Source organism: Eschrichtius robustus, chromosome 10 (assembly GCF_028021215.1).
Source record: "Eschrichtius robustus isolate mEscRob2 chromosome 10, mEscRob2.pri, whole genome shotgun sequence".
NCBI classification, from domain to species: domain Eukaryota; kingdom Metazoa; phylum Chordata; class Mammalia; order Artiodactyla; family Eschrichtiidae; genus Eschrichtius; species Eschrichtius robustus.
Genome location: NC_090833.1, coordinates 64,881,019 through 64,893,627, shown reverse-complemented (window position 1 = coordinate 64,893,627; position 12,609 = coordinate 64,881,019). Strand labels below are relative to the sequence as shown.

The 12,609-nt window shown below is 38.3% G+C and overlaps 1 protein-coding gene across 3 annotated transcripts in view; it reads left to right on the top strand.

Annotated features, from left to right (window-relative positions):
• The window catches only part of TTC39B (tetratricopeptide repeat domain 39B), a 139,480-nt gene extending 127,146 nt beyond the window's left edge, over window positions 1-12,334 (top strand). For all 3 annotated transcript variants that reach the window (XM_068552868.1, XM_068552866.1, XM_068552867.1), the window contains 3 exons: window positions 4,041-4,158; window positions 6,852-6,968; window positions 9,992-12,334. In XM_068552868.1, the coding sequence (XP_068408969.1) occupies window positions 4,041-4,158; window positions 6,852-6,968; window positions 9,992-10,082 (326 nt within the window). In that variant the 3' untranslated portion in view covers window positions 10,083-12,334. The remainder of the gene's footprint in view (window positions 1-4,040; window positions 4,159-6,851; window positions 6,969-9,991) is intronic.
• The last annotated feature ends 275 nt before the right edge of the window (window positions 12,335-12,609 follow it).

The following is a 12,609-nucleotide window of genomic DNA, read 5'->3' as shown; positions in this document are numbered from 1 at the left end:
AAGGCTGCATAATATTCCCTTGGATGTTTATACCACAGTTTGTTTATCTATTCATCCATCAATGCATATTTGGTTGCTTCCACTTTTGACAACTGTGAATAATAAATACTTCTATGAATATGGGTATGCAAATATTTTTTTGAGACCCTGCTTTCAGTTCCTTTAGATATATGCCCTAAAGTGCAATTGCTGGATCATACGGCATTTCTATTTTTAATTTTTTGAGGAATTGTCATCCTGTTGTCTCTAGTGGCTGTACCATTGTACATTCCTACCAGCAATGCACAGGATTTCAATTTCTCTACATCCTTGCCAATGCTTGTAATTTTCTATTTTTTTAATATTTGTTTTGTTTGTTTGTTGGTTGGTTGGTAATAGCCATCCTAATGGGTGTGAGGTGATTTTATTTTTACTCTTTTTAATATGGAATAATTTCAAAAAGGAAAAATACTTACTTTGATTTGAGTGGAAACTCAACATAGAGCCCCATCATTTTGAAATGTAACTTAGATGAAACTCCATAAATGTTTACTTCAAAAAATGAGATTTCACAAAATGTACATCAGTAAAATGTATTTGGGCTTTTGAATAAATTTACTAGTGTTTATTTTTGTTGAATCAATTTGGCCACTCTTCATTAATTTGTTCCTTTGAACACTCTTAGATTTTCCATACTAGGTATAGCATTGTGACAGGCAGAGAAAGCATTGTTCCTGTCATTAAGGGAATTATCTGTGATTAAACCCCACATATTCACAAATCAGATGGAAAAATGAATATGTTTTAAAATAAGTGGGTATGTGAAAACTGGGAGGTAAAGAAAAACCTCTTTTTATTAAGTTAAAACATTTGTAGGGTATTTTTCCCCCCAGAAAAGCAGGCTAGCTTGCTTCTTCTGTTTTACTACAAAGATAAGGGTTTTGATGCAGTAGAATAAATTCTAATGTTTGAATGTCTATGCTTTGTAGTATAGACTATTACGTACCACCAGGGAGTAAGGGCTTTGTATACAGTCGTACCTCAGTTTCTGCGTGGGATCGGTTCCAGGACCCACTGTGGATACCAAAATCCTTGGATACTCAGGTTCCATAGTCCACCCTCTGTATCTGCAGTTTCCGCACCTGTGGATTCAATCAACTGTGGATCCTAAATGTAGCTCCAATCTGGTTGGTTGAATCTGCGGATGTGAAGCCCTCGGATACAGAGCACCCACACTGTTAAGAAGCCCTGAGGGACTATTGAGATTTACTCTATTTGAGCAGGCTCTTCACCCCTTCCCTCTAAATTTATTTTGCCCCTACATTGGTGGGGGAAAAAAACTAAAGGAGTAATATTTGTATCAGACTATGCATGTAAAATGCAATAGAGGTTTAGAAAATCAGGCTGTTCTCTCCATCCATTCCTTTCTCTTTTAATGACATATTGAGACGATAGACCTCGAGAGATATTTAAGCAGGACTGGTGGGGGAGAGGAGCTCAGACAGACAGACACATTGTACTTTGTACAAACTTGTCTTTGTATGTATTCCTGCTGGGTAAAAAAAAAAAAAACCAACCAAACAAACAAAAAACTGGTTTCTTTTCTGAACATCGCTTTTGCTAGATGTTGCACATGAAACTTATGATGATCTCTTCTAGGTCCACGGTTTTACGCAAGATGGTTACCTGATTCTATACCCCCTACCCCCTTAGGATCTTTTAGTAATTAAGCTCTTATCCTTCAGAGTGAGGGAAAAAATCCACAATTGGAACATGGAGTGAAGTGGTAAAGCTGAGGTGACTGCAGCCTCCACTAAACACCTCCTTCCCCCCTACACACTCTCGCCACATACACATTATTAGGAAATGAATGTATTCTGGCTTCTCCTACCTTTGGTAAGTGTCTCTAAAGTAAAAGATGGTAGAGGATATAATTGGTGTTCTCCTCTGACGATGCCACAGTTATGAAAGGCTGGTCAGCGATACAAAAGGAGGAATACTGTTTAAAGACAGAAGAGCACTTGGTAGTATGCCTGGAGTCAGTATTTTGCTATTAATTCCAATAGTGCTTCACTCGAAATCTGACTAAATTCAACATGTAGCCAGAAGTTGATTCAGTAGTTCTACTTTAACTATTTGTTATAACTAATTTGCTTGGTGAAATTATGTAGCAAGCATAATAAGAGTTACATAAAAGGGAAAGTGTTACTTTATGGCTCCTCACCTCTAAATCTGTTTTCACATTTTTCCTTTGGTGCATATCAACTAGCTTCTAAAAAGTTCAATGTACATACTTTGTAGTTTGGGCCTCAAATTTCCTTTTCCCTAAGCCTACCCTCTGTTTTAAGTTCAGCAGATCTTTTGTGATGCAAGTGTGCTTTGGCAGCATTATTGTGTAATTTTCTTGGGGTGTAAAATGGAAACCATGTGTTGAAATGTTCATCTGTGAACTCTCCCATGAGGTTGAGAGTCATGATAAAGCTTTCACGTTTTAAGGGAAAATAATCATCTGACAGGTAGTGGTCTGAGGAAATAATGGTTTTGCTTTCTAAGGTTTTTGGAGGAACATGGTATTTTTGAATCCATTTTCCATATCCCTAAGTCATGATCTAAATAAAAGTTGTGTGTTTTAATGGTACTTCAACTTTCCATGGTGTTCCTCCGCAAAATTGTCCTTCACTGAGCACCAAAACGGTGAGATAAGACAAACTGTCATAAAATGTGACGTAGAACTCAATAGAATGCACAAGTGATACTAAAACTTGGCATCCAGTATGGACCGTAAGGGTTTTGTTCTAGGCCTGGAAAGATATTACTTCTTGAATGGATATTTCAATGAGCATCCATGATTAGAAGCATAAATAGATTTTTTTGAGGCAGAGGGGGAATGGTCTTTAATAGGGAAGGTAATGTGGTGGCATTGACATTTGTGATTTTCTTAGTGAATAACCTGTCAGATCTTGGAAGTGAGAGGTGAATATCAGCTATTTTCAGCACCTAGAAGTATAGTGACCTCCTTTGAGTTGGTTAAGTAACATCCTTAACCTCCCATAGACAAGCAGTTTACTGATTAAAACACCAGCATGTGTTAATGGTGATTTCTTACGTTTATACTGAAAGCAAGAGTATTTCAGTGTGAGGGACTCTTAGAGCCTCATTAGTTTGGTTTACTGCCCCTTCCCACCTGTGTTGTCACAGCGTGAAATGTATAAATTATCAGTCTGTCTTGGAGTGATTTGTTAGTTGCACTTAACTTGCAAAAAAAAAAAAAAAAACACCCCAAATTCAAAAGTGATAGATGTGAAATGGCAACCTTTGTCAGATAGATGTCACACATGATACGGTTCCTTCTGTTAATATATGTTAGCCTTGGGCTGTAGAAGGTAACGAGTCATTTTCAAAAGGGAAAAAGTCCTGAAAGAAAATCCTCCACATTAGCCTCACGCAGTTAAAGGTTTGTGGGGATTTTAGGCGCCTTGCATACTTCAGAACCATTTTGTCTAATTTTATGACATAATTTCTTCCCCAAAAGCACATAACCTGGGAGAACTGATACGTTGTAAACATAATGATCTGGAGAGGGTGTGCTCCTTCCTGAATTTTTAATGGGGAGAAGGCCATCTGCTTCTCCATATGGAAGCGTTACCCTCTTCTGCACAAAGCCAGCACAGCTAGGGACCAGAACCACAGGGAGAGGCAGCGTGCTTGCTCTCCGCTTTACCTTTCACAGAACGAATAAAGCTCTTGCTTTATTTTCAGTTCAAACTTCCTATAATTATACCTAAGGTCACATAACTCAGAGTATGAGCACCCAAAAAAAAATTTTTAGTGGCTAGAGTGAACCCCTTAATAAAATGGTGTATTAATGTAGTTAGTATTCTTTTCATTTGAAATATTTTCATTGTATTTTATTTAGTGAGGCATAACAAATGCTACACATATTCTCCTTATTTTTAAATGATCCCTCTGAAACCTAAGAGCTGTTAGTGCTGCCTCTTAAATAGGATTTTTACAAGTATTTTTCTTTCCGTGTGTGAATTGTATGTTTGTTTTGCTTTAAGACTCCAGCGACTACTCTGTAGATGACGAATGCTTAGTGAAGTTGCTGAAAGGATGCTGCCTGAAGAACTTACAGCGGCCTTTGCAAGCAGAATTGTGTTTCAATCACGTTGTCCAAAGGTAAAAGCAGACAGTGAAACCAACTTGAGTGCAAATTGTGGTTTCTGGGGAATCGCTGTGAGAAAGTGATGCTTTTATCTCCCGTTGCTAACCTTTTACTTGGTGTTACCAGAAAGAGAATCCAGTAACATTTTCTTTATTCTTTGAGAAAACAATTATAACCTAAGTGGAACGTGGCTTTTTGCCTTTCTACCTGGTGTTCAGAGGTGACTTACAAAAGCTAGATTTACAGCCAGGCTGACATGTGACTGTCTAAATTCTGGCAGCAAGGTACAGAACATCTGATACTTTTTTGATTCATGCATTTGTCTGTCATTCATTTATTCCACAGATATTTGAGTACCCACTATGTGCCAGAGACTGTGATCCTGAATCCTAGGGATTCAAAGTTGAGTAAAAAGACTCGCCATCATTGTAACGATAACGTGGCAGGAAAGAACAACTGGGATGAATACTAAAACTGCTTCTCTTTTGGCAAGGGGCATTTTTCTGTAGATGAATGAGTTTTAACCCCCCAATAGCATTGATGATGATGTCCTGCTCCTTTGCTAATTAGAGAGTTGAGTCAAGGTTCTGATGCCTGGCCCTCTTCTCTACATCTGGAGTCACAAATGCAATTACAGGGGCCAGACAAGTAACCTTACTGAATGAGCTCTAATTGATTATTGCTCTGGACAGTGTGGGCCCAGTAGCAATAATCACTACAATTTTTTTTTTTTTTGGCTGTGTTGGGTCTTCGTTGATGCTTGCGGGCTTTCTCTAGTTGCAGCGAGCGGGGGCTACTCTTCGTGGCGGTCCGTGAGCTTCTCACTATGGTGGCTTCTCTCGTTGTGGAGCACGGGCTCTAGGTGCACAGGCTTCAGTAGTTATAGCGTGCGGGCTCAGTAGTTGTGACACACAGGCTTAGTTGCTCCACGGCATGTGGGATCTTCCCGGACCAGGGATCGAACCTGTGTCCCCTGCATTGGCAGGCGGATTCTTAACGACTGTGCCACCAGGGAAGTCCCTACAATTTTTCATTGAAAGCCTGGAATCTGAATTTTGTATAACGTGTCCGGATTTTTAAATCTTGGCTCAATTTTTTGGAAACCATTGTGTAAGCCAAATAGATCACAGCCATAGACTGCCGTTGACATTTTCTGTTCCATATCATGTGCCTTTCCATCCATAGCTACTGATCTGCCTCTTTCTGACTATATATTATGAGAATGTAGGAGGACTGGTGTCCTTATAAGAAGCTGAAAGAGACAATATCTATTGCCCAAATAAGTAATATACAGTCTTTAGTAAACATGTTAAAGAAGCATCCGTTGAGTTCTCTTTTATTGGTGTTTTTATTAGGATCAAAAGGATGACCCATTTGGGCTATTTGTTGTATTTTTTGAACCTCATAGTGAATTGCTTGCTGGTGTGTTTTATAGTTTTGGATTGTGAGTTCACCTTCAGTGGGGTCTTATCTTGAGACTCCTATGAGGCTAGGATCGAGGAAGAGTCTCTCTCTAAAGTGATTTTGCTTTTATTTCTGCCAGACGCCCAAAAGGCTTTTCCAGGCCAGGACCACCTTCATGTTCATTTCATTGCTTAGAAGTTCTTGGATCATTTGGACCACTTAAATTTGAATTGCAAATTCATGTGAGGGCAGGCCTATTGGTTATTAATTTCCTAAGGGATGTGTCTTTCCCACCCCCCCCCACCACCACCACCTAGACCTCAGGCCAAGGAGCCAACTGCCCCTGTCTTCCTCCTATGCCACGAGTGGGTTTTTCTCATCTGCCCTTTCTCTGGTGGAGCAGAGCCCCAGCTTTATGTAGAGTCTCAGCCCAGGCGCTACATACTGTGTGGACCCAAGGCCTCACCTCCTGTGCGGACACTGAGACACAAAGCCCTGGCTGATTCAGACTGAAACAGACCTAGGAGTGCTTCGGCATCATTCACACACTTAGAGTTCTGGTTTTGTTTTGTTATCAGTTTGAGAGTGTTCCTTATGTCCTTGTGAGCTGAGCTCTGCATTTTAAAGGGTGTTGCTCTTATTTTTTTGAGCGCTTCTAGATATTTTGTAGTCAGAGAATTTTCATAATACTGCTGAAAACAGAAGTGTTGACCACTTCTTTCTTGACACTTTGAAGCATTATGAGACAGCAGTGCAAAGAGAGTTGAACCTCAGTGAGAAATAAGTGGCATCATTTTCTGAGTGGAGTCATTTCCTGAACACATTCATGTTCAGGAGGGATGATCTTGTCCTTTCTAGGGTTAATCTTTGAAGATCTGCATGCGTTTGTATACCTGAAGGGCAGTAAGCAATCCTCAGTGCTGGATTTATATTAAGGAATAAAATAAAAGAGTAATATAGGGAATTCCCTGGTGGTCCAGTGGTTAGGACTCCGTGCTTCCACTGCAGGGGGCATGGGTTCAATCCCTGGTCGGGGAACTAAGATCCTGCATGCCAGAGCTTGGCCAAAAAAATTAAAGTTAAAAAACAAAGTAAAAAAGAAAAAAAAGAGTAATATATTAAAAGCATACTATTTATTGCCATGGTTTATTAGGTTCTTTAACTGTATAATGACAGCTTTTCTCTGGTAATAGTCTTAGTGCTGTAGCTGTTTTCTTAAGAATGGGGAAAAATAAGTATATGTTGAAAAAGAATGTGTTCCTTGTTCTGTTAAGACTTAATTGCTTTTCATTTGCTCTTTTAGTGAAAAGCTACTGAAGTATGACCACTACCTAGTGCCATTTACTCTGTTTGAGTTGGCATTTTTGTATAAAAACCAAGGGGAAATTGACAAGGCCATAAAGGTCCTAGAAACTGCAAGGTAAGTGATCGTGGCAGCTTTTCCTTGATTGCTATGGAGTCAGCAATGCCAATACAATTTTAACCACAGCAGTAACTTGATACACTTAAAATGAACACATTAATGAAAAATTAGTCACAATGTTACATTTGCTAATTTATGCTTAGTTTCTGCTTGTGGCTTTTGCTGGAATTGTGCTGTTTCCAACCCTCTTAATGCCTGACCCTGTCGCTGTTTACAAATGTTGTGATTTTGAGGACCTGCATGACAGATTTCTAGCCAATTCTCTTCTATATCAGGGGTCAGCAAACTTTTTCTGTAAAGGGCCAATTAGTAAGCATTTTTGGCTTTACAGTATAAGGTCTCCATTGCAACTACTCAATTGTATTGAAAGCAGCCATAGAAGACAATATGTAAATAAATGGGTGTGCCCAGATTTGGCCATAATTTTGGTCATAGTTTGCTGATCCTTGGTGTGTTCCACCATCTCTCTCATTTCCTTAAAGAGCCATTGATTTGAAGAAGCCCTTTGCATCTTCTCCTCTTTCTTCTTTCTGACTACTGTGGCAGTTTCAAAGCACTTTATCAATTCTGCTGTCCAGTGGCTCTCAGACCTCCCGTGATCATGGCTCACTTACTGGGGGCACAAACCCTGTGCTCTGCTTGCTTTGAACACTACTTGCCATGGAGAAAGAATGCCATGATAGCTGTAGGCCATAAATAGCTTGCTGATTCACTAGTTTGTTCATTTACTCAAATTCAGCAGAGCATTCACTGAGTACCTATTATGTGCTAGACACTAGAAAAGGTTCTAGACAGAGAACTGTGCATAAACAGGCAATGTTTCTACCTTCTAAATTGAGGGGTATTGGTAAATAAACAAATAAGAAGAGTAGCAATGGTATGTGCTTTGCTGAGATTTACGATATGATACAGGGTACTCGAGTGCTACTTTAGATTGAGTTGATTCTGGAAGGTTTCCTTGAGGTAGTATGTAGTTGAGATTAGCATAGTTAAAGCCAGTCCTGAGAAGACCAGTCACCAGAGGACTGCGTGGGGAGCATTCTTGGCTGGGGGGTGGAGCGGGGAGGGTGTTGAGCCACTAGGTTGATAATGCTTCTTGAATGAAATGGGGAACACTTAGAGGATCAGGATTGAGGAGAGAGAGAGGAAAAAAAACAACTTACTCCTGTTTGGACTGTGATATTTTGGGGTGCCTATAGGTATTCATGTGGAGATGGTGAGTTGGCAGTCATATATACCAGCATGGAATTCAGTGGAAAGGTCAAGGCCAAATGTAGATGTTTCAAAGTCACCAGAACAGAGACAGTGATATTTAAAGCTGTGGTGCTTGATGAGGTCATTTGGGGAAAGTTATACAGCTAGAGAAGGAGATCCAGCGTAGAGCCTTGGGATATGCCATCATTTTAGAGATTAAACAATAAGATTAAGAAGTGGCCAGTGAGTTAGGAGGGCATCCAGGAAAGCCAAGTGAACAAAATGTTTCAAAAGAAGAGAGTGGTCAGTTGTGAAGATGGCCGCCAAGAGGTCAATCAAGGTGAGACCAGAGAAGTGGCTGCTGAACTTGGCAGCATGATCATCGGTGACTTTGACAAGCGAGGTGAGAAAGTGGAGTTAGCTACTCCAGGCAACTCCTTCAGGATATTTGGCTGTGAATATAGCATAGTAATGGGGCAGAAGCTTTGGAGGCACAGTGGAGCCAAGAGAGGTTTCATTATTGTTGTTTTTTTTTTTAAAGCCAAGGACATGAGAGAAAGTCACTTTTAAAGTTAATTTGTTGAGAGTGAGTATGACTCCTATTTCAACTGACATTCGTGTATCTTCAAATTTATTGAAAATTTTTACCCCCATTGGAAAATTTGGGACTAAAAATACGGTTTCTAAGTATTCGTATCATTTGGACATATTTGGTGTTATCTAAGCAATGCACAATAAGGCAAATTTATAACAATGAAAATAAAAGACTAGTAATTCACTATGAAAAAGAAAGACCAGCAGTGATCAAAAGTCACCACTAACTCAAGACAGTCCCAGTGATGTCAACATAAACAGACGTCCCAGTAATTTCAAGACTGTTGATTTTCTGCAGTTTTCCTTGTGCAGTAGCTTTGCAAAGCTTCCGAAGTTAATTAGGGAAATACTCAATTACATCCTTTGGTAAACTCTAGTAAGATGTTGGCTTAGCTTATGAATAATAACCCTTATTATGAATAATAACCCTTATCAAGTTTACCAGTAAGTAACCCTTAGACCTGTATAAAGTAAAGGGCTATAGAAAGAAATGAATGCCACTGCAAAGAAAGAAAGTACAGCTCTCCCATGGGCCAAGGTGGTGTGTGAAAGCAGAGCCCAAGGTCCGAAGCATTCCATTTTGCTGATTCTGAACAATTGTAGCAAAGAGAAGTCAACATGGATGATCTAAGTGAAGTTTTTAAATATCTGTGGATTTCTAATGCCCCTCCTGACATTGTCACATAATAATTATTGACCAAACGATTGATATTTGCCCGCCAGAATTGCAGTAAGTAATTTTGGTGTCACCAAGTAATCCTGCTATCTTTGTTGTGATTGTCGTTTTGTGAGAGTTTCTATATCTATATCTATATAATTTTTTTTTTTTTTTTTTGTGGAGGGGGTGAATGATTATGTTCACCTTGTTTATACAGGCTGCCTGAAATTTCCAGTTTAGAAAAAGAGGTCAACTCTTTAAAAATAGTTCGCAAAATTTGTTAAGCCCTCCTTGTAAACTTCTTGCTGTTTGTGAATGGTTTGGTAATTACATAAACCTTGCTAGTCAAAGCACGCTTTTTAGACCACCACCAGCAAGCTTCTAGAAATACAGAATATTGCTATCCTCATCTCCTCCCAGGACCAGAATCTGCATTTTAACAACATCCACTGTTATGCATATTAACGTTTGAAAGCAAATAAGGAATGAAGATGAGAGGAGGGGGAGGAGGGTGGTGGTGCCCTGGTATATAAAGGAATTTTGACATTACAATGTTATTGTTATTTATCTTTAGAAATAACTACAAAGATTACTCACTGGAGTCCAGACTACACTTCAGAATTCAGGCAGCTCTTCACCTCTGGAAAAAATCTTCCTCAGATTGATTAGAACATGAAGAATGGAATTTTCTCTCAATTAGTGCCGGCATCTGCTGTAGATTAGACCTTGTATTAAAGTGGAAAAATGATCTTGTGAATGTGAGACAAAAAACTAATTTTACTGTCAATATTTTCTATCATCTGTGTGGTTTACTATTGGTCTACCTAAGTGGGTTTTTTTTTTTTCCCTATGGAATGATGTTAAATAATATCTAGAAAACTCTTATATTTTGCATCTCCAAAAAGAATTTCATATCCGATTTGAATTGGAGAGTGAAAAGTCTTTTAAAGGACTCACAGGTACAATAAAGTATAATTAGATTATTTATTTTTTTAATGCGGAAATGAATATTGTGTAAGTAGCAAATGGCTTACAACCTAGCCATTTTTAGCTTTGTTGGTCCGTTAAACTTCAGAGATATTTTGTTGCCTGGCATTTAAGTTTCAGAGGGGAAATAAGAATCACCTACATTCAAAATAGCTCAATAACTTTCCGAAAACTCCTGAAAAAGACAGGCAATGGGTGTGAACAGGACAGGTAATGTAGGTAATAGGTTGAAAGACCTGTATCTAGAAAAGGTGATGAAATGTTGTTATTGTTTTTTATTCTTCATGTAAGTTACAGGTGGTGACAGTTTTGAGAGACTATCCTGTTTTTGAATGTACTTAAGTCTGTTGTTATTATTATAACAAAATTCAAGAAAATTCCGTGTATCTAAAGGGAAAAAAAGTTATATTTTAGAAATTTTCCTTAACCTTAACAATGAGCGCCTAAAATATATACGTTGACTATTTTTCTTATAAAGTTCCTGCTGCTTTCAATGATATATAAAATAATAATTTTTACACTCCTAATGTTGGTGTGTAAGGTCTAATTTGCTAATTTCTCTAGCACTGTGATGGTTCCTTGTAAATATCTGGACTGTGCTTAGTCCTTTAATTTGCAAACACAATCAGGGCATGGAGTGGAAGAGAGCCAACTCTGTGTGGTCCTGGCTCTGCTGTCGGCAGTTACCGGGGTGACCTTTAGGGAGTTCTGTGCTCTCTCCATCACCGTATTTTCCTCATCTGTGAAATGGAAAAAGGACAGATGAATTTCAAGGTCTCTTTTAGTTTTATAACTGTGGGTCTGAGGCTGAGATATTTATTTTCAGCAAACAATGTTAAAATGTTTAATCCAGATCATTCCCACTTAGTGTGTGTTTTATTTTACAATCATCACTGCCCTCCCCAGCCCCCCAGCTCTCCAATATGTATGTGCAGTGGCTGAGGACAAGACTGCATCCAAAGCGACAAAAAACAGTTCACGAATCGATGAATCAGGGTTTTGTCTTATTTCTATTTTGAAGAATAACTTGTCGTGGAAGCCTCTGCAGTTTAACAAAAACAGCCCCAGATTGGCAGTCAGGAGCCCAGTTCTATAAGTTAATAATAGTTCCTCTACATGGAGCAAGTCATTGACCCTTTCTGGCACTCAGTTTCCCTGGTGGGGATAGCAACACAGAGCATGGTGCTTGTGAGGGCTCTATTAGATAATGCATATGATAGCTTTTTGTAAACTGAAAGGCTGCATGAATATGAGTTGTTGTAATAGTTATGGTTTTTATGTATGTATTACAGTATCAAAACAAAAGTATTGGCTTGAGTCTGTGGTCTCTGATGTAAAATGAAAGTGTGGCGATCCAAACAAGTTTAAATTTATTTGCAGTGTTTGGCACTGACATTAGCTCACATTGTGAATTTGCTCCTTGCTGTTTATTCCCTGCTATATGAGCCTGTATCCAGCAGGTATTTGGTCTTGTTTTCTTTAAGGTACTAATTCTTGGCCAATACTGAGGATGTTTTTCCAGTGGAAAATGATGAATACAACTCAAGTCGGAGTACCACCCCTTCAGATAATATTGGTGGTAGATTCATCATGTGCTATTAATATGAATTATATAACTTTACATTAGGACCAGACAAAAGAGAAAATAACTGTCATTACAATTAGTAATGGAAAAATCTGTTCAAAAATTTCTTTGAATATTACTTGGAAAAAAAAGTCTCCAAAGTTCTTAGAAGAGCTTTGGTAGCATTATTATTATTATTTTTTTAATAATAAAAAAAAAGGTCATATTGCTTTTGTGAGAAGCTGCAAGTCAGAGCAAGTGTGAGTAAAAAATGCACTTTCTGGTATGAAATGGAAACGATTTAAGGTAATGGTAGTTATTTTTGTTTTATTTTAACACTGCATTACCAAAACAAATATAAAAATTCATATCTCCCATTAAGATTTTTCCTTTATTTGTTCTTATTTCGTTTGTATTTTTATTTCCTTTTGTTTTATAGTTACCTGATAATCTATCCAATGGATTTTTAAATGTTGTAATATCATTTATTTATTTATTTTTAAACATCTTTATTGGAGTATAATTGCTTTACAATGGTATGTTAGTTTCTGCTTTATAAGAAAGTGAATTAGCTATACATATACATATATCACCATATCTCCTCCCTCTTGCATCTCCCTCCCACCCTCCCTATCCCACCC